General features: G+C 36.6%; 1 protein-coding gene across 1 annotated transcript in view; it reads left to right on the top strand.

Moving 5' to 3' along the window:
* DOCK3 (dedicator of cytokinesis 3) overlaps positions 1-23,557 on the top strand; it is a 454,921-nt gene that overhangs the window by 276,149 nt on the left and 155,215 nt on the right. Inside the window, exons 10-12 of the mRNA XM_044676700.1 lie at positions 11,543-11,624; positions 17,396-17,456; positions 19,975-20,122. Coding sequence (XP_044532635.1) covers positions 11,543-11,624; positions 17,396-17,456; positions 19,975-20,122 — 291 coding nt within the window. The remainder of the gene's footprint in view (positions 1-11,542; positions 11,625-17,395; positions 17,457-19,974; positions 20,123-23,557) is intronic.

Genomic DNA, 23,557 nt, shown 5'->3' with positions numbered 1-23,557 from the left:
GGGCAATGAGGGAAGCAGTCTATAGGTTTGACAAGTGGGACTATTTGCCACACTAGTTGAAGAAATCTCTTGTCCTGCCCCCTCTACTTCCATGATAAATTCTCATTCTCAAGCACAGTTGAAGCAATTCAGTTACTAGTAAAATTAAACTATTTCTGCAAATTATTTATCAACAAGTAAGCAATGGTATTTCATCACCATCTAAAGCAGCAGTGGGGTGAAAAGAGCTCTCTAGACCTGAAGTTAGAGGGATTCAATAGGAATACTGATTCTGCCATTTTCTTTCCTGTGTGACTTTAAGTCAGTAAGTCTCAGTTACCTCTTCTGTAAAACAAGTTTATTACACGAAATAGTCTCTCCAAGCTCTAAATCTATGATTCCCCGTGATCAAACAGGGATTATAACAATAAGATACTATTTTTTCCTCTGGAAATTTAGATTAAATATGGCATTTTCAAGGAGTTTCCTAACATTGCTACTATTATGGCACTAAAATAAGATACTTACAGACTTGCCTTAATTTTGAAATTTATATTTATGTGTTATTTATAAATATTTGGATGTATACTTTTATTGTCAGTGTTTAGTGATGGGTTGCACTCCTCTCCAAGTAATTCTAATAAACTTTACTAAAATCTAAGGACTAGAGTTCCAATTTTATTAAAACATTGAGTATGTGGTAACCACAGGTACTAATGCCAGCCAAGCAGGCCATGCAATATTTGGGGTCTTTACTGAGACAAGAAGTTCCAGAAACAAAAGACATAAGAAAAGACTACCAACCTGGAAATAGCAGTAGCTGCATGCAAGCCTAGCAGACTGTTGGCTTAATAAGAAAATCGACCCCAGAATGTGTACCTTAGCACGGTGGTGATGAACCTTTTAGAGACACAAGTGTCCAAACTGCAACCCTCACACTACATGTGAGCCCCCACCTTACCCAGGCAGGGGAGGGAGGAAGCTCTCCTATTGGGCTGCTGGGCAGAGGGGCAGATCCTATGAGAAAGGCCCTTAGGTGAATGTGGAGAAGGGGAAGGGAGCAGCCCCCTCCCCTATATATGCCATAGGCTTTCCAACACGCCCTTAGCCCATGTGCACATCATTCATCTCTATAGGTGTTATATTCTAAAAACCAACTTGGAAGTAAATTTCCTTGTCTTATTCACCAAGTTATTGACTCCTGAGTTCAGTAGACCTTCCCAGAACATTGATGATCATCATTAAATTTCAAGGGCCCTACCTATGATCAAAGTAAAACCAGCCTCAAGAAAAGCATCTTGCCAAGATATGCATTAAAACATTGCCAGTTTCTGAAGTCTCAAAAGAAAAGAATTATGTTATTTTTCAAGTTGCCTACCTTGGAATTTTCCACTGAAGCTTCTTTTCCCTTTCCAAGGATTACTTATTTTATATAAATTTCTATTAAAGGCAACATCCCCAGAAAGTCTGAGCTTTCAGGACGTCTTCCCCACTTGTCAGTGGCTTAGGAAACATTTGATAGGTTGACTTTTGTTGGTTATGCCCTACCTGGCTAAGTAGAACCAAACGAGCTGGAAATGCACTTTTGTATTCTACCTTGATCAAATGAATAGAACTGCATTTATTAAGTTCTTACTATGTGCAAAGTCACGTGGTACAAATAGAAAAGTAAGATTGTCTGTACTCTCAAGAAGCTCATATTCTAGTAGGGAAGACAAAACTTAGAGGAGGCTTCAACTGCAAAGCCAATAGGATGGCCAAACAGGAGGTAATGCACCTTCTTTAATGGCATCAGTGGCTAAAACCTTATCTGTTTCTGATGCTGAACCATTTGACAGTGCCAAGGACTTTGGTGGTATTGATCTTCTTTCATGAGTCTTCAGCAGGGATCCCTGCTGAAAAGGCAGAAGTTGCTAGGTCACATCTTTACAAAGTTTGCTTGCCTAGATGATGGATTCTGGGACTGAACTAGAAGTGAGACCAGTGGTCTGGGGGACATGGATACTCCCAGGACTCTTGGACTCAGAGTTTAGGGCTATCTCTGACCAGGTCTGAAGGGAAGTGTTGGTCAAGGTAGTATCAGTGGTTTGACTCACCTGGAACATGTTGCCTCCTGTCCCAGCCTCAAGCTGCCTTGTTGTCTCAGCTAGATGAGCTTGCCTGGTGATGGATAAATAACCTTCTGAGAGAAAAAGGGACATACTGAATTGGAGGCTCAGGCTAGCAAATACTAAGAAGAAAAGTTGTTCCTCCATAGTGTGACCTCAACCAAATCCCAGATGTATTGGGGTGGTGGAGGGGAGTTTCAGTTGTATACAAGAAGTGATAGACAACTTAGCTCTCTTGGTTTTTCCTTAATAAGGGAGTAGCATAGTAGCAATGGGATTCCAAATTGCTAAACTGTAATGAGATGTGGGAAAGCGAAGTGGGTGCTCACACAAGCAGGCATGTCTTTAATGTCTGCTTGTTTTTCCTTTGCCTTTTGGGTGAGCTTGAAGGCAGAACATAGTCTCTGTACCCAAAGAAGCTTAAAAGAACATGCCCGCAGGATCCACAGAACAAATTGCATTTTGGAAAACTGTTTTCTGGATCCTGGGGTGATTCTCTTCATTCTCCTTGTTCTTAGTTCTCTTAAGTAAAAACACAGAGTAGGACTTTAATTTGCTATTCTTATAAATAGAGGTACTATCCCTTTATGCTTAAGATAGTTTTAAATTTACTCCACAAAGTAGAAATGCAAAAGCAAAAAATATGACTTCACCTATCACATGTATATGTGGGTATGTGATTTTATGCTTAGGCTTTTAAAAATCACTCTATAGGAAAAATGAATAATATGGAAATAGATATCAAGTGATGACATTTGTACAACCCAGTGGAATTGCTTGTCGGCTCTGGGAGAGGGGAGGGAAGAAAAGAGGGAAAGAAAATGAATCATGGAAACATGGGAAAATATTTAAAAATAAAAAAATTTTTAAATAAAAATAAATTTACTCCACAAATATTTACTGGCCCCCTACAATGAGTGAGGGAAATCCTGTGTTAGGAAATGTGAGATGATACAAGGGGAAACTGATTACTCTCACACTGAGGAAATCAGACATATATTCAGGGACTTAAAATACCATTTGGTGAATAAAGTTAGAAAGATAAAAACTTCAGGGTTACCTAACTGGAGAAATCAAAGAAGGATTCATGGAGACAATAGCCTTACATGACGTGGAATAGAGAACAGGGTATTCCAGACGATAAGAATTTTATTAGTAAAGGCAGAGAGGTAACAAAGTAAAAGGCATGGTGGAAAGATGAATATGCCAGGTTCAATGAAGCATAGGACACTATAAGGGAGTAATGAGAGACAAAGTAAGAGAGACTGGGAATAGATCTTGGAGAACCTCAAATACCAGGCCAAGGAGTCTGAGTTTAATGATCATTAATGGAAAGCCACTCAAGGTTCTTTTTAAACAGGGAAGCAATACAGTTAGAACTGTGCATTGGAAGTTTCCATTGAAGCTTCTCCTTTTTCAAGGATTGCTTATTTTAAACAAATTTGTGTTAAAGGCAACATCTCCCGAAAGTCTGTCCCTTCAGTACTTCTTCCCTACTTGTCAGTGGTTTAGGAAACAACTGCCAGATTGGTGTTTGTTGGATATGCCCTTTGTGGCTAAGAAGAACCAAATGGGAGACATTTTTAGGATGGACTGAAGTAGGGAGAAGATAGGAGGTGGCCACAGTGTACCAGATGAGCACTGAACTAAAGTGGTGGGTATGGAAGTAAGGGAAAGATAAGAAAGATTGCAGAATTAGAATCCACTTCACTTGCCAATAAATTGAATGTGTGGGGTAGGACGGAGCAGGAAATGAAAAACTTTAAAGATTACATAGAGGTTTTGAACTGACCAACTTAAAGAATGATGGTGCAGAAATAAAGAAGGAAAATTAGTTTGGGGGAGAATTACTTTAAGGCCTAAGGAGTTTGAAATTCCGACAGCTATCCAAGCAAAAATGTCCAGCAAGCATTTCAAAATTTGAAATGAGTTTGATGGAGAATCATCTTTATATAATAGTTAAAAGTTGAAATTCAGAAGATGAGTTAGAAAATCATTATAGTGTTGAGACAAGCAGCCTGAGGACAAGAACCTTAGAAAATAGACACACATGGGAGAAAATGGAAAAACCAGAAATCTGTGAAAAGAATGAAAGTAATACAGGGTCTCAACAGCCTCCTCAAAAGGGGGGAGGGGTAATAGTCAGTGTTCAACACTACATTGGAGTTGAAGCAGAAGAGTACCAAGAAGAGCAATTAGGTGTAATAATTAAAAGTTTATTTATAACCTTCAAAAAAGCAATTTTATTAGAACAGTAAAGAAAGAAGCCACACTCACTGGAGGCTAAGGCATGAGTAGTTACTGAGGAAGTAGAAGTGAGTCTAGACTTCTCTTTTTTTAGAAATCAACACCAAGTGCCAGTTCCAAGAAAGAAGAGCAGTAAGGGCTAGGCAATTAGAGTTAAGTGACTTACCCAGGGTCACATATCTAGGAAGTGGCTGAAGTCAAATTTGAACCCAGGCCCTACCTAGCTTCCACTAAAACTTCTCTTTCAAAGAATTTATTAGTGAAAATAAGGCATGGCATTTATTGGAAAATAGCTAAACTAGGTGTGGTATAACCAGTATTTTTTAAGCTTCTTGAGAGCAGGGATTGTCTCATTTTCATCTTTGTATTCCCAGTGTTTAGCATAATTCCTGGAATATAATTTGTCCTTAATAAATGCTTGTTGACTGATTTCTTGTTCTTCAAAAGTTGCTATGGTCAAAAAAAAAATTGTCATCCTGCAGCCAGTCCTCTCCAGATGTAATATGTCTGGTTCTCAAACAGCAGATAGCCCATTGTCAAGCACAAACTCAAAGCTTTTCCAGCATGAATGAACCAGAGGGCCTAAGAGAACCCAGGGTCATCTCCATGCCAGATCAAGAATGTTCTACTTAAAAGAAGCAAACTGAAAGCTAAACCTTTAGCGTTGGATTTTAAAACATTCATTTTATGTTTTTTATCATTATTGTTGATAATATAATTTTTACTGCTAGAAATTGACAAATTGTTTATTCTAGAGGATTTATGGATTCAAAGAGGCTGCATCTTTTGGGAAATTCTTGCCTTCAAGCCAGGCTTAAGGCAGGAGATGGGACAATAAAAAGGACTCTCCAGCAATCATAAGCTCTCCTTGGCATTTAGTGATATCATAGGCACAGAAGCAAATTATTCCCTGGTGATCACATTTCCAAAATCTTCATAATTTATTGGAGCCTTCCAGGCAACAGTTATTAGGATCACTGGCTTCAACTCTATGGCTTCACATTGGCTCTGGGTATAATAAGTTTGGCATGGTTAACTAAACCCTACTTGAACAATTTAAGAAAATAAATGGTTGTCGTGCTTTCTGTCGCCACTTCAAAAGGAGTCATGAATAGTTAGCAGGTTCTTGGGAAGCCCATTCTAATAGTGGTCACAGCTTGCTTCTTCCCTTTCTGTTCATTTCCGAGTCTATCATCTAATTGTATTTCATTTTTCCATAAGGGTCATTCAGAGTAAAAATCAGCTGATGGGGATGCTTTGCAGGCAGGGAAATCTGGTTTATTTGTAACAGGGACCTTTAGTTGGTGACTAAACAGTTTCTCCTTAGTCCTTCCTTAACTCTTTTTGTCCAAGGGCTTCTTATAGTTTTAATTGGCCTCTTAGGTTGTGACTTCACAATGGTCCAGTGTGACTGGTGATAGGGTTCATATTGATTTGGACAATGGTAAATATGATCATCTTTATACGATTCTGATTTCAAATTGATGAGTTTCTGGTAAATTTAGCTTTGCCCATACTGTAAGAGCATTTCTTTGTTCAGTACTCATTTTCTATACTCCACATATTGCTAAGGGGTAGGATAGCTGGTGTTTTGTTTAATTTGGGTTTGGGTTTTTTTTTTTTACAGAACTGGAGTGAAGGGCTTATTTTGGCAGCACTTACACAAAACTGGAGTGGATGCTTGGCCATTAGTTGATTAAGTTTGACGAGTGTAGACTGCCAAACACTATCATGCTTAACACACCCTCTTCTAGCCATTTATAATATAATGCATTTATTGTCATTTGACTCAACCTGTTAAAATACATGTCAGCCCAGCAGAGCAGGAAGAAGACAGATTCAGTGTCACATTTAAAGTCAGCCTCTAGCATGCACTAACTGTATGACTGCAAGTCTCATTTTTATCACCTGTAAAACAGAAGAAATAGGAGTGGCTAGAGTGTCAGGCTTGGAGTCAGAAAGATCTGAGTTCAAATCTGGTCTCAGATGCCTACTAGCTGTATGACCCTGGGCAAGTTACTTAACCCTTTTGCCTCAATTTTCTCATCTGCAACATCAGCTAGAGTAGGAAATGGCAAACAATACTAACATCTTTGCTGAGGAAACCCTAAAAAGAATCACAAAGAGTAGAACACAACTGCAAACCACAAATAAATTTTAAGAACAGGATTGTTGCAAGGCACAAATGAAAAGTAACATAAAGTGATTTGGAAATTTTAAAACCTTACAAATATGTCATCTATTACTTTATCATTATTTTGTTTCTGTGCATTTGGGCCAAACACCAAGATGATATATTCACATACAATAAACATTTAACAAATGTTTGTTGAATTGAATTTACATTTGTAGCACTAGTAAATTCTTCACCCAATACAGCTCCCAAAGAACACTTCCATATGGAAGGATAAAAACCATTTTTTATTTTCGAAGTTTAATAATTTTCTCATAAAAATCTAAGTCTTATCATAAGTGGAAGGGAAACAGATTTATATTTAGATTTGATCCTGATACCCTTTTAGGATTTTTTAACCTAAAGTCCACAAATTCATTGTTTAAGTATTTTGATTACTATATTCCAATATAATTAATTCCTTTCATGATTCTACATATTTTATTTAAACTATTTGGAAACAGGATTCTAAAAAGGGATCTGTAGTAGACTTCCCCAGACACTGTCAAAGGGGTCCTTCCTTGACAAAAATGGCTAAGATCTCCTGCAGGTTAGCTGCTGATTTACCTCCAAACCCAGTTTGCTGATCCCACATCTCAACCACTGAGCAGTCATCATACTACCTGATAAATCTGACCTTATTATTGCTTGCTTTCTACCATGAAACCTTTGTACCAAAAAGTGTCTATGTGTGACGAAGTAATCACATAGACTTAAGCTGTCTTATGGACTCTTCCTGGAACACTGCAAGTATGGTTTGATTGTGGTCTAGCCAGAAAAATAAAATAGAATAATCCTAAATATAGTGATTGATTGGTTATGAATCACCATTGTGGGTTAGCCCTCCCATTTCTATATATACCGGAAGAAGAGTAAGGAAGTAAGGCAGCAAAGCAAAGGGGAAATTGCCAAGACCTGATTGAGGAAGGTGAGGATGATCTTCTAAAAATGACTTCTGACTACCTGGCCTTAAAATTGAAAGCATTTTATACACACACATCACCACCATTACACCCAGCATTCTTGGTTATTCCTTTTGCTTCCCATTTATAAACGCTCGTTGGAATCAATTATTTTACCAGGCTGAGAAAGACAATTGAGAAGTTTGGGTCTTATAATGGAAATTCACCCTATCTTTTCAACCTTAAAAAGAAACATGTTTAAAGCTCCTAACTGACCGATGTTTGCAAGATTTTTCTTTGGCCTCTTTACAAACATGAGCTGCCTCTGAGTTTCTAGGTCATATACTTGCAGCCTAGCAGGCATCTAGGAATTAAAGTGTCAAGCAGATTAAAGAATTAGTTTATTGTTATTGAATTGGCTGACTTCATTTTATTAATTCTAATAAGGCCTTCCCATTTCTGTTTTTTTTTAATATTTCTTATGGATGCCTTTTAAAATTTCTTTCACAAACATTTCCTAGTCCATCTCCAGATCAATTCCCTTGTGCCAAAGGGAAAAAAATTTAAAACATCCAATAAGTGATTCTGCCTGACATTGTATCAAATAGTCTGACCTGATAGTCCCCCACTTCTCTGCCATAAGAGAGAAATTAAGTTGTAAAGTTGTAAAATTTAGAGCCTAGGCTGAACATATCTGCAGTGAATCTGGTGGGGGCCACTTCTTGGAATCAGGTCAACACAAGCTGCCTCGCTTAGTGGAACTCTTGGGCTTTGAACAGAGAGAACCTTCTAATGGCTTAGTCCCAGCACTTATAGTCTGCAGGGATAGTGGTTCCATTCATCTCTATTATGTGGTTTGAGCAGAAGCTCTCAGCATATCACCTTTGAAGTTTCCCTTCTATCTCGACTTCTCACCCCTCCTCTAACCCTGATTCTTTCACCAGCTTTTACTATTCCCTTTTCCTCTTTCCATAGCAACCTTTACCGTTTGGATTACAATATATTTTGTAATTCTAGCATATTTGCAATACCTATCATTCTGGGGTTACGTGACATACTCTGAATACATGATTGAAGGATCAGGGGAAAAGTAAACCACTCTAATGATTATAATATAGATTCGACCTGGAAGTGACCTCAGAGGTAATTTAATCTAGCCTCTTCATTTTATCAGTGTTTTAACATATGTCTGTTGTCTTAGTACCATCCTGGCTCATTTCAGAGAAGTTTATCACCAGGTTGCTATAGATCTGTGGTTCCCAAACTTTTTTGGCCCCCTTTCCAGAAAAAATATTACTTAGTGCCCCTGGAAATTAATTTTTTTTAATTTTAATAGCAATTAATAGAAAAGATAAATGCACCCGTGGCCATCACTGCCTCCCTGGATTGCTGCAGCACCCACCAGGAGGCGGTGGCACCCACTTTGGGAATGACTGCTATAGATTGATGACTTTTTCAACAATTCATGAAGACCATATCCTTAAGATATGCACTGGAGGAAAGGGAATCCACATTGTAGAAAACACATGGAAATACTGAGGTATATGATACCATCTTGCTAATAGAGCATAAACTTGAGGAAAAGGTAGAGATGATCATTGTAGTAATAGTCAGGCACTTATATAGTGTTTAAAGATTTACAAAGCATCTTACAAATATAATCTCATTTGGTCCTCATAATAGCCCTGGGAAATATGTTCTATTATCCTTATTTTACAAATGAAGACACTGAGACAGACTTGCCCAGTGTCATACAGCTAGTAAGAATCTGAGGCTAAATTGATCTCAGCTCTTCCTGAATCCAGGTCCCACACCCGATCTGCAATTCTGTTTAGCCAAAATATGTTGACATTGTTTCACAAGTTATTTGAAATTCTTATCAACTTCCTACCACAAGCATGTGAGTTGCTTTGTGTAATAAGACTTTTCATGGCTCCATTCAGTCTGAACATTCTATTAGTATTTCCTGTTGCTTTGCATTTTTACCTCTTCCACCCTTGACATACCATCAATTTCTATAGGATTCCACCATCTCTCTTCCCCCTCATAGATCTTAAGTGACTCTTCAGAGGAAGATGTGCTATGGGTAATTTAATTGAGTGTTTACTATGAGCAAGGCACCATGAAAGACAGTATGATGGAGTGGATAGAAGAGCTGGCCTTGAAGTCCAGAATCAATTAATCAGTTAATCATAAGCATTTATTAATGACCTACTATGTTCTAAGCAGTAGGAATTCAGAAGAGATTGTCCTTACTCTCAATGGTCTTGTTAATATTCACAATAAGTAAATACGGAATATATGCAAATAAATACAAAATGATTGGGGCAAAGTACCAACTACAGAAGTCGGGAAAGACCTCCTGAAAGAAGTGGTATTTGAGGTGAGCATCAGAAGGAACTAGGGTCCCAAGAGACTCAGATGAAGAATGAGGGAATCCCAGGAATAGGAGACATCTTGTAGAAAGGGGAGAGATAGGGTATCATGTAGAGAGAATAACAAAAAACTAATATGATTACAATGAGGGAAATGATATGAAATCAACCTGGAAAGAGAGCCTAGTGAGAAATTGAGAAGCCATTAGATACTCAAAAGAAGAAGCTGCTGAAGCTTGATGTGATGGGATACAGTTAGATCTGAGCTCTAGGAATATCACTTTGGCCGTTATCAATCATCAGGTCAAATTAGAAAGTAGAGGCTTGAGATGGAGACACTAATAAGGAAACTTGTTCAATAGTACAGGCAAGAGATGATGAGTCCTTGAATGAGGGAGATCATGATGTGAGGGGAGATGAGAAGACAAAGGCAAGAAGATGTTGTAAAGATAAAATTGACAAGAGTTAGCAACTGGCCAAATGGTGGGTGGAGAGGGTTGAGGAAGAGTGAAGGGTCAAAGATGACTCATAAGTTATGAAACTCTGTGATGCCCTTGACCAAAAGAAAGTAGGAGAAAGAGTAGATTGAGGGAGAAACATAATGAGTTCTCTTTGGGACATGTTAAATTTGAGATATCTATGTGGCACATCAAAAGGAAGATGTCTTGCAGGTAGTGAGAGAGGTGGGACTGGAGAGCAGACAAGAGGGACAAATCACTTAATCTGATCCCAATAATTCTCAAAGTGTAAATTGCAGAGAAGTTCATAGCTTACATCAGTAGAGGGAATTACCCTGAGAGTTCCATGTACTCATAAAATCATATTCCATACTTCTCTCTTTTACAAACACAAACACATACACATACACACATAAAGAAGGGCTCTTTGAGAGTAGGGCTATAAAGACAAGATGAAATACCTTCAAGGAACTTATACAGGGTAAAACTTTTAAGTGGTTATGAAAGCACTGAGACTTTTGGGACAGCCTATGTTCTACTAAAACTCATGTTTCCTGGATCTGCTAGTATATGTATTATTTTCTTTTGTTGTAATGAGCTCACTGCCTGATTTAGATCAAAGTGTCCTAGTGATTCCTCTGTGTTTGACATTGAACTTGGGTTTGGGGTGGGGGCAATACAGGTAAAATATAATACTCATGTCTTGCTCCCAAAAGCTTATAACCTTATTAGGGAGGCAAAATATACATCTACATTCAATGGTTAAATAACAATGCCTGGTTAAAATACATCAAAGTGTTTATCCGACACAAGACTTTGCTCTGTGTTTTTTAAAAATGCATTTGATATAGATATCATTATCACTATTACTATTTCAATATTGTTACTAATGATGACACCTTTATAAGACTTGAGATTTGGAAAAGCACAGCAGTCCTGTGAGAACAATATTACAGATTATCCCCCTTTTATAGAAAAGGCTCAGGTGTTAAATGAAATACTCAGGTTCACACAACTGATGTCAGAACCAGCATATGAGTTAAATCTCTTCTGACCTCAAATCCAAATTTCTCCACCAGATCACTGCCTCTCTGTCATGTCTAACAAGACATTACATTCACATTGTGCCCTACCCACCTATCATTGAGTGCAATTCCATGACTGTTTAGGATTTCCAAAATGATACATTATTCTTTATACATGCCCTAGTCTTTGTTCTGTAGTTTGTGGTCCCTCACATTTCTCTGTCTCTTTCTCTCTCCCTCTCTCTCTTTTTCTCTCTCTCTCTCCTACATTTCAGTGAGCGGTTTCTGGTGAGACTGAACAAGAATGGTGGGCCAAGGAACCCAGAGAAGATAGATCGAATGTGTGCCCTTTTTACAGTATGTGAGAATTCTTTCCCTGCTACACTGTGGACTGGGCCATTTCTGATCGAGGGCTTTGGTTTGTGGATATTGTCAGCCCGAAAACTGACAAAATTTTTCTTTCCCTACACAGTAGGGCAAATAAGATTAGTTATATATTTCTGACAGATAATAATGAAATGTTTTTAAAATATTACAATCAACTAGACGTTCTTAATTGAATTTTGTGATTAAGTAGACACTTTCAAGTGCCTCTTGGCTGATTTTTAAGTTTTATTATCCGGTGTGTAAACTTGATACTTAAAATTGGAGGGGAACGATCCTTTTTATTATATTTTTAACTTGGAATTAGAAATGCCTTCTAAAGTTGTCCACTCAAATTTACTTTCTTAAAACTACCAATTCTGGAGCCATTTTCTATTGGAATATGAATTGTGTCCGCTTCATCACATCACAAATGACTCCTATTCATACTATTCATACTAACAAAGACACTTTTTAAAACACTTGCTCCCAAAGGTCCAATACCCTAGAAATATCAGGAGAGCAAGGGACACAGTAAGATCCTCATTAGAAAAACATGTTCTGGGTTTCCACCATCAGGAAACTGCCAAGACATTCTCCAAGCTTCTTCTTGTGTGTTCACCATTTATTTTATGCACTGAATAGCCAATGTGCTTCATTTACTTGATTTAATTGATTTGCTGAAAAAGAATAAAAGGCTTTGTAATAGTTTTGACTACTGTTGGTACTCTGTGCTCAGACAATACTATAAGGTTTTAGAGAAAACCCATTTAAATCAGAGATACCGTAATGCTTCCCACCTTGATTGCCATTCTGTTTGGTTTGCAGTGTTATCCCAATGTAAATAGTATTAGTCATGATCAGGCTCTGTGGGTACAACTTAAATGAATAGGGAACTAACTCTGAGGTTTCAATGTGACCTGGATCTTACAGAAAAAAACACTACATTTTTTCACCTGAATTTTGTTCATTTTGCTACTTTCTTTAAAGATCAAAAAGTAATGCATACAATAGCTTGTTTTGTTACAGTCCAAAAGCATCTCTCAATAAGGATATAGTATATATTGAAAATGCACCAAATCTGTGAAAAATTTCAAATTAATAAATCAAAATGATGTAATGCACCAGTATTTTAAGGATTAGGAAAACATTCAGTTAGAGAAATCAGACAGGAAAATTGGAAATATAATGAAAACAGAAGGAAATGAACTTTCTTGTTCAGGAGAAGAAAAGGGTAAAAATATAAACAATTTTCTATCCTAACTGTAGATGGGAGTTGGACAATGAGAGGAAAGGCATCCCAAAAGAGTAAGGTTAGACTCTAGAAGAGTTTATCCAAAGTAAGCTACTAGTGGAAAGGAAAATAGGAAGAAGACAAATAATTGTTTTGAATAATTTAGAGCAGTTTGGTTTTAAGACAGAGAGATGGGCAAGATGGCAATATTTTAAAGTTTTCTGACATTCTGACCTTGTCTGATAAAAACACAAAAGAAGTTTTTTCACTTGGGGCTCTTTGGCATTGTGGAATTGTAGATTTCAGTACAATTCCATTGACTAGATCCTCATACTCAATGACTGATTTTTAATGAACTTCATTGTGACATCTGAATGTGATTGTAGAATCATGGACTTTATTTTACAATATTTAATTATAGATATATAAAGATATATGTGATATATATAAGCCCATATTCCATTATGTGTGTACACACAAACACTGATAGTAATTCCAATTTGTATAAATGGGAAAAAAATCAATCATGGATATTCTTGTTCCTTACTATCCTCAAAGAATGTTCCAAATTCTCATTCACTTCCTCTCTTTTGTGCCCTATCCACAATAACTGAGCTTGGAGTTGGCTTTGTTTTTGGCACTTTCTGTAAAGGTGCCTAACATAATTTTGTATTCATGAGATTCTTAAACATGGCTACCAGATTTACAAAACTATTGCTCTGGCCAGAATCTATCTTATCAACTAATCTAGAAACCTGATTCTTTACCGTAGGCAAAAGAGCGCATTTTGAGATTGCCAAATATGTTAACAAAGCTTCCAGGTCAATGTCATAGAATTACAGAAGTGGTTAGTGAAATTTCTGTAGTGGTAGACCCATAAAAATTACTAAGATAGATATGCCCTGAAAACTTGATAATGGGGTTAGTATTATTTTCTTTCGGTAGAGTTTAGCTTTTCCTTAAGGTAATTTCTTCCAATTTATAAATTTTCATTTATAAAATTTATGAATCACAGAATTATTTTTCTCTGGGAATATTTTCCCTTTTCCAGATTCATTGGATTTTAGTAATTCTCCATAAAAAGAAAAAAATTCCAAGGAATTTTTAATTTGCTTGAGTTTCTTTAAAAAGTGCTCTCTTTTCCATTTTTCATAGTATATGTTACATGAGTGACTATGTATATATATATATATATATATTTATTTATTTATATAAATGCAACATAGACATACATTCATGTAATACATTTTACTATGATAGCAGTTTTATCATATTTCAGTTGTCAACCCAAATGATAAAAATTTTCTACTTCTATTTGAGTTGGAAGTCTAACTCAATGGTTTCTATGATATTAGCTTTTCCTGTGGAGTTATTTTTTTTTTCAAAATAGTGGTATTATTTTATTTTATTGTCAAAATCTTCATGCCATTCCTAGAGGATAAGTAAAAGCTAACTTGGAATCAGAGAAGCTAACCTTATTTCTAATACCTCATAGCATAACTTCATTGAGCTCCAAGAGCTCTCCTTTAAATCAGATTTTTCTCCCCATCTCCCAACTTTGACAGCTTCTGCCCACTAGCTGGCATAGGACTAGACCACCTGATTCTTTCTCATTTAGATAGCAATTCAGACTTGCTCTGCATTTAGTTATTGTTCAAAAGCTACTCATTGAGTTCAAGATTATAAGACTGGACAACACTGAGTTTCCTTTGTCCTCCTTCCTTCTCTTTTTTCGATTTGTCTCCTAAATGTTAATATTATCAATCATGCTTGATACTCACTATTAAAAAGCAATGTTTTTGTCAACCCAAAATTATGTTTAACTATGCATTTAATTTTCATTTAGTAAGCTGGCTCTTACATTGAAATTTTAATGTACTGTGAAACTAACCTACAACAATTTTCATTTATATTTGCCAAAAATCATTTTTGTTATTACTTTGATTGTTATTAACACTTAATAAGTACCATTCTGGGTTCTAAGTACCCTATACAGTGTGGTCCAGACAGACATACTACCCAGGCACTTGGAAAATATTATAAGCACCTTTTCATTCAATGTTAAATTACATTTGAGTCTTATTTATTATACCTAATAACCAGCAACAGGAGTAAAAGAATTCCAATATGAATGTACCTTGAATGTCCAGTTATTATCTTGGTCTTCTATGGAAGTCTGCTTTAGGACTACAAACACAAGAGAGGTAAATTGGGGTGAAGAATAGACCTTTGGAGGTAGCTTGAATTCTATTAACTAAACCCAAAGGGAACCATTTCATTTGAAAATGCTCTGTCCTCTAGCCATCTCTTTCAATAGTATATCAAAATAGTGGCCTAATATCTTTTCACAATAAATAATTTTATATTTATCAATAAATTGATTTAATATTTGGTATATTGTATTTAGCAATAATTTAATTGATATTCAAATATGAATACCATTTTTAAATACAAATGAATGGAAGGAATCCAAAATGTCCTTATATTTCAATCAAAAGATTATAGCCATACAGAGGACTTCCTCATAGGTTTAAGAATTTGACTACTTTTTATCATTATTGTAATTATTTTATTATTTGTTACCTCTTGCCACTTCCTGTGGTCATAACACCAGAGACACAGAATAACTTAGATATTTCATGAAATAAGTATTTAGTGAACCCTTAGTTGCCAATTAGCATGTAGCCCAAGAAGAAAGTAGATAATTTCTACATTCTAAGGCTTAACAGCACTATCATTCTTTCAAGGACCTGTATACACTAGGGACAGCTATGTAACCCAGTACACAGAGCCAGGCCTAGAGTTGAGAGGACCTGGCCTCAGACATCTCCTAGCTGTTTGACCCTGGGCAAGTCACTTAACCCCAGTCCTCACTGCTTTTTTGTTTTAAAAATTGATACTAAGACAGAAGGGAAAAGTTTAAGAAAAGGAAAAAACGTTATAACATTAAATGCAACTCCTCCTCACCCATGCACCAGGCATGCAAAAATACCCCCTCTTCTTTTCCTTCACTCTGACCTTTTTTTCCCATTTAGCCCTTGACCAAATACAATTATCCTTACAAGGAGACTTACGGTCAAATTTCTTAGCATAAGTTGACTTGCCAGCCAATCAGTGAATATTACTTGCCTGTTTGATACAATTCACCCCCTCTAGGTTCCCTGTAAACATGCAATTATCATCCAATTAGACCTGAGTTAAATCTGACCTCAGACACCTACTACTTATGTAACCTAGGACAAATCACTTAACCTTTGTTTGTCTCAGTTTCCTCATCTGTAAAATGGAGATGATAATAGCACCTACCTCCCAGCACTTAGCACATTGTAAGTTCTATAGAAGTTACCATCATCATCATCCAGTTAGCATATATATTATTTTTCCATTGCCTTGTTTTGATATGTTCAATCATTTTTCAGGCATGTCTAACTCTCAGAATTTTCTTGGCAAAGATACTGGAGTGGTTAGCTGTTTCCTTCTCCAGCTCATTTTACATATGAAGAAACTGAGGCAAGCAGGATTAAATGATTTGCCCAAGGTCACAGAGCCAGTAGTTGTCTGAAGCTGGTTTGGAACTTGGGTCTCCCAACTCCAGAACTGGTGCTCTATTCATTGCACCACCTAGCCACCCTTTTGTTTGACATATTTCCCTTTAAAAAGCAAGTGCGATCATTAGTCCTTGTTTCATCCCAATATTATTCCTATCTATAATATTCGCTGTGTTAATATAAGCATACCTAATTCTCCCATTGGGTACCCAACAAAAGTGGAATCTAAATATTTCACTCTGGCATGACTACGAACTCTTTTTTCATTCATTCACAGTCATCCCAAAAGCATACTAAAAATAACTCTAGAGGTTGGGACTTTTCCCACCTTATATTCATTTGAAACTGTTTCCCTACAAACATTTAGTTTTTCATTTAGCATATTCTGTTAGAATTTATTTTTTACATACTTCCCATTGAAAATGCTGCTTATTTCAAAGAAATGAGTTATAGGCAAGACTGGCTTAAAAATCCATGTAAAACCATTTAATTCTCTTGGGTTATCCAAATGAGGCACATCTCAAACCAGTCCAAAGGGCACATATGAAGAGATGGAGAAAGGGTACCTTAGGCAGAGAAAGAATCCTAAAATATACCAGGCACCTGAACATAAGAAGGAGTTTTGATATTTGTTAAATAGTATTTACTCTTATGCCTTAACTGTATCTGTGTATAGCATATGCAAAAATGTAACAAGCTGGCTCAGTGAATAGAGAGCCAGGCAGGAAGACAGGGGGTCCTGGGCTCAAATGTGGCCTCAAACACTTTCAAGCTATGTGACCCTGGACAAGTCACTTGATCCCAATTGCCTAGTCCTTACCACTCTTCTGCCTTGGAACCAATAGTTTGTATTGATCCTAAGTCAGAAGGGAAGGTGTTTTTTTAATAAACTACCCATATATAGAGATGAAAAAATGACTCCTCAGTTCTTTGTATGTACTTTCTGCATTGCCATTTGCTGAAATGTTTTTCTCTTTTCTTAGGATCTGAGCAGCAAAGATATGAAGAGAGATTTATACATAGTTGCCCATGTGATCCGAATAGGTACTGTATGCTTTAAAGACCAACTTAGAATAAGCCTCTCTAGATCATGAATCTTGCACCTCTACTTTGTCAACCCATGTCTTCTTTCCCTTTTACTGAGTCAGGCCCCAGCTATGGCCCTAGTCATAAACTAAACTACTTTATTGCACATAGGAGCCCTCTTCCCCATTTTCTCTGTTATTAGAGGCAAGTGTGTTCTTTCCAGTAGTCTAACTTTCATTTACCTTCTCCACCAGCATCCCCAAACCCAGCCCAAATACCACCCCACACGCATTCCCAGGAGCATAATGACAAATTGATTAGTATAATACAGAATGAAAAGTTTCTTGGGTCTAAAAGAATTGATCACACTATCTTCAAAAAGTGAAACCTTTATCCCTCACTCAACAGGTAAGAAATAGCACTAGTCCAAAAGAGTACACAGAGGAAGAAGGAAAGAGAAACAATAGATTTTGTTAACTGAAAAAAAATGTAATTTAATTTTTGGGGGGGGGAAAAAGCACTGGCTGATTATCAGCTAAATTTTATATATACACAGATAAATGCTTCTTCCCACTAAATGATAGCATTATGTATATTGTCCTATTTGTATTGAGTCTTTTTATTCTGTAGCCAAAGGGGGGGAAACCTGGTGTTTATTGTTTATATTTGTTATTATTATGATTGGATGTGGTTGATATGATTAATGACCCTAATCAACTTTTCTGGGAAGCAAGACTGGGTTGTTTCTTAAGCTACAGGGTATTTATGCACTCATACAGGCAAGTGTTTTATACCTCCTTGTTAGTAAAACAGAGGTCTACTGTGCTTCAGACTGTTGGACTTTACTTAATGAAGAACCTACAGCAGCCTATATTTTGTGTTTATGTGAATGCCCTCTTGCCATTGTACGTGCAGCTACAGTAAGCAAAAAAACCGGCATCCCTCTGCTTTCTGAAGACTTCTCTTCCTCATATTGAGGTGTGGGGAGAATCTGGCTCAATCCCCTGAAGTCTGATATGGATCAAATAACTCTGGCTAGAAGTGCAAGTTGTCATCCTTATCCTTACACAAATTGCTACTCGGACAATATACTAAAGTGCAGATTACTAATATAAATCTTTTCACATTCCCAGGGTACACGTTTCTATAAAATCCACATGTAATCAGATTTTTGTATTGCCAAGGAGTAAAGTTAAAATGGAGCTTATGTAACGTATAGTATATGTATGAAATCCAAGTACATAAGCATGGTGTAATTGAGCTGGTGTTTAGACCCAGGTTCTAGTCCTGGCTCTGCCACTTACTAACTTTGTGAACTTGGACTAGTCATCTCCTTTCTATGAAACACATTTTCTTTTATAGTTAGGTGAAATTAGGCAGTTTAGTCCTGACTAGAACCGAAGCAGCTAAGAATTGCGGGTGGGCTTGGAATCACAAAGACCTGGGCTCAAATCTGGATTCAGCTCTGTGACTGTTTGTCTCTTAACCTCTGTTTGTGTCAGCTTCCTCATCTGCAAAATGGGGATAATAATAGCACTTATCTCCCGGGAATTGTTAAGAAGATAAAGTGAGATAATAATTATAAAGTGTTTAGCAGAGAGCCTGGCACATGGTAAACACTATATAAATGTTAGCTGTTATTATTGTGATTATTATTATTGTAACATGGGTTGGCAGATCCAACTTGCCACCTGTTTTTGGACAGCCCATGAACTAAGAATGGTTTTCCAAATTTTTTAATGATTGAAAAAAGTCAAAAAAAGAATACTCTTCCATGACATGTGAAAATCATATGAAATCCAGATTTCAGTGTCCACAAAAAAAATTTTATTGGAACACGGCCATGCTCATTCATTTAGCTATTGTCTACGGCTGCTTTCACACTGCAACAGCAGAGTTGAGTAGGAGCAAAAAAAACCATATGTGTTGTTCTCATTACTTCACAAGGCTGCTTGGCATATAATGAAGAAAAGTGGAGTATATAGAATACTATAAATGCCTTCCAAGCTATGAATATGTTCAGTCAAAATCATATGCTCAAGTATTGATATAAGTATTTGTCAGTACTTATCTGCTTGAAAAGACATTTTCAGAAATGAAATATATAAAATCTCATACAAAATGACATTAAGAGATGACATTTGCAATCAATTTTGATAAGGAGCATTAACTTTGAACCTCAATTAAGTGAAATGTTATTCCCCCCAAAAAATGTTGCATTCTTTTCATTAATAGATGTATATCACCCAAAAAAAAGCACCCTTATAATTCATTTCATCAATAGAAATTTGTGGAAAGTTGTTTTCTCTCTTGTTATATAATATGCTCTATTTTGCCTCAACTTGCAAATCCTAACATATTTATTACCTGGGCCCTTATGGAAAGAGTTTACCAACCTCTGGTCTGGGAGATCTTTGTAGTCCCATCCAGCTCTGATATTCTATAAAACCAAATGTCCCATATGTGTATATAGATATAAATCAGTTGTCAAGTACCATAAGTAAAAGCTAAATCCAGATCAAATCGTGTTTTCTAGGTCGTATGTTGCTGAACGATTCTAAGAAAGGTCCTGCCCATTTACACTACCGGCGCCCTTATGGTTGTGCTGTCTTAAGCATCGTGGATGTTCTTCAGTCACTTTCTGAATTAAAGGAAGAAAAGGATTTTGTTCTTAAAGTTTACACGTGAGTAGAGGCAATGTATATCAAGTTATTCATTAATATGTAATCACCCATGTACATTGAAATAGACTCTTATAACTACATTATAGATCAGGGGTCGGCAACCTTTTTGGCCATGAGAGCCATAAAAGCCACATTTTAAAATGTAATTTCGTGAGAGCCGTACAGTGCTCACAGTGCTGCTCCTGTAACAGCGCCTGAAAAAAAATTGACTTTATGGCTCCTGCTGAAAGAGCCATATCTGGCGCTCAAAAGAGCCAGATATGGCTCGAGAACCATACATTGCCAACCCCTGTTATAGAGTAAAGGTTTTACAGTTTTTTGTATTCTTCCCCTCAACATGGTTTCCTCTATCTTAATTACTTAATAATTAAGTTAATAAGTTAATAATCTAATGCCATCTCTATGAAGTATTCTTTATCAAACACTCAATTTATTTGTGGGGATCCAATGGTATATGGTTTAATTAATTTGTCCCTTACAATACCATTCCACTCCCCCACCCCCATTAAACACATTTTTTAAAAATCCCTCACTTCATAGCTACATAATCTAGCAAACCAAATTTCCTCATTATCATCCCTCTGGCAAGATATTAATGGCATATTTCATCTTCTGTCTGTTGGATTTATGGTTTATCATTGTGTTGAAGAGAATTACAAAGCCTTTCAGTTCTTAGTTTCCAATTATTGGCAACCACAAAAAATGCTGTTACAAATATTTTTGTACATATAAATCCTTTTCCTTTTGCTTTGGTTTCTTTGAGGTATAGGCCTAAGAGTCAGATAGCTGGGTCAAAAGATAGGCATGGTTTGATAAGTTTCTGGACAGTTTCAAATTGCTTTCCAGGATGGCTTAGCCAATTCAAAATTCTAGGACCTGTTCTCTTATGCATAGCCCTTCAGAGAATGATAATGAGTCATATTTCCCTGGCCTATTAAAAGAAAACCAAATTCTCTGAAGGGATTCACTCTCCATCAGTTTACCACAAGAGAATTATAAACTACATTAAATTGCTACCACACCAATGCAACCACCAACAATTGGGAAATTGGTCTTGATCAAGGACACATGACATAACCAGTGGAAAAGTGCGTCGGCCATGGGTGGGGGGAGTGCGGGGGGTGAAGGGGAAAATAGGAGCATGAAACATGTAATCATGTTAAAAATGATTATTAATAAAAGCTAAAAAAAAATAAAAAAAAATAAAAAAAAAAAACTACATTAAATTGCTCATGGGACCAAACTGAAAATGTGTTTATCAGCTAACTACCATTGCTCACAAAAGCAGTATACAGTGCCTCTTCTTCTTGACTGTTAGCAAGCAACTGGAGGAAATGATTGAAGGGAGGAAAGTATATCATAAAGGTAAAACTAACTATATTGTGCATTAATTTATAAGAACTGTTGTGAAAATTAAAATGCTGAAAAATTCTCAGTAGTTATCTCCATGAACTTTCCAATATATTCTTTGCCACCTAAGAGAATTTAAAATCTATCCTTTCCCTCTTATGGGTTTTCACCTCTTTTTAATAAACTAATCCTAACCATACTGAATCTATAATCTGATGAAGATTTTCCTAACACAGTACCAAAACTTTCTACAGTAGCTGATGCATCATCTAAATCTCAGTTAATATTTATTCATGTTTCTACTTAGCTAAAGTTTTGACACCATCAACTACATTTGACTTTTTTTTAAAAAATTGACAAAATCTGTTCTAAACTCATTTTGACTTCCTTTCCTGGATGCTTAAAAGGTGCTACATTTTGTTGTACCATAACTATCATTGAATGTTGGTTAATTGCATTGAAAACATGATCTGTTTTCTTCCTTCTATCCTAGTGTTAGTGACAGACTATCATTATATACCAGAAGGTTATTTGAGCTATTTGAGTCTACTTCTTTACCTATCCATCTTATTTTACAAAGAGTTAAATGGAGTAGTCCATTTTCAGCTTCACCTTTCCCACCTAACATACTTTATATTTTCTTCTACCCACATATATCTACTACTAATGACTTTAGTTGAAATTTTAATTTCAGATTGGGGTTAAATTAATATATTTCTTTTTTTTTTAAACCCTTGTACTTCGGTGTATTGTCTTATAGATGGAAGATTGGTAAGGGTGGGCAATGGGGGTCAAGTGACTTGCCCAGGGTCACACAGCTGGGAAGTGGCTGAGGCCGGGTTTGAACCTAGGACCTCCTGTCTCTAGGCCTGACTCTCACTCCACTGAGCTACCCAGCTGCCCCTAATATATTTCTTAAAATACTTTTTTTCTTCATTGGATTTCTGTACCTCTTTTACCAGTTGACCAATTTTTCTTTTTAAGCTATTTTCTTTTTCCTGTTTTTCTTCAACCTGTCTAATTAGATTTGTAAAATTCCTTTTTGAGTTCTTCCAGTGCTGGAAACCAATTCTCTTTTTTTTTTTTGAAGTTTTGCTTGTAGTTGCTTGGATCCCATCATCCTCTGTTAGTATTGCTCTTTGCTCTTTTTCCCCATAGAAGTTTTCCAGTTACATGCTTTTTCTGTTGTTTACTCATTTTCCCAGGCTTTTGGTTTTTGGGGAATTCTGTAAGCTTCTTTCCAATTCTTCCTCCTCTTCTGGTTTATAGGATTAGGTAGAGTTAACTAATGTGCTCTGGGGCTAAGTCTTCAATGCAGGCAGCCCCTGAGGCTTGAGATGGACTTTAGATTCTTGCCAGGACCTAGGACTTCAAGGGGTGGGTGTGAGGTTCCCTGTAGCTGGTGTAGCCCCTGTCCTGGGATCCTGAATTTGCAGAGCCTAGAGTGGTAGGTGGTGGTGAGGTGTGGGGAGGGTCAGCCAAAACTCTGCTGTATGCAGTTTTGCTTCTGGTTCCCCCTTATCCTGTGAAAATTGACTCAGCCTACCTTTCAAGTTGTGATCAGTGGGAGAGTTCCGTGACTCTGTCTTGCTCTTGGGTTGGGATTCCTTCTTTTTGAAGTGCTTTTTAAAGATTGATATGGAAGGATAGCTAGAACAGTTTTGACTTTTGCTGCTACTAAGCTGCCATCTTCACTCCACCAATTAATATATTTCTTGAAGTCGTACTTTTAAGATTAAGTCCTTCAAAAGCAACAGCCAACCTTGATATTTAATTCCAGTATGGCACTTTATAAGAAATGCTATTGGAGTGACCTACTTCTCTATGAACTTAGTCAAGCTGTAAATTCTCAAAGACCAATGAGAGACACCTTCCTGGGGAAGGTGATACTTTTTAGTTTTATTAAGGGATAAATTGAGATTAAGATGTAAGTACAGGGATTTTTCCCATTTAGCAATGCTCTTTAATATGCAGAGTTTCAAACAGGCCTCCTAAATGATTATTATTTGGGAAAATGGTTATTGTGGGCAGTATAAGATATTTCTCCTGTGACTAGTATATGACTTGAACCTACATATTATATCA

This window comes from Gracilinanus agilis, chromosome 1 (genome assembly GCF_016433145.1).
Source record: "Gracilinanus agilis isolate LMUSP501 chromosome 1, AgileGrace, whole genome shotgun sequence".
Taxonomy (NCBI): domain Eukaryota; kingdom Metazoa; phylum Chordata; class Mammalia; order Didelphimorphia; family Didelphidae; genus Gracilinanus; species Gracilinanus agilis.
This window is presented reverse-complemented; position numbering and strand designations above follow the sequence as displayed.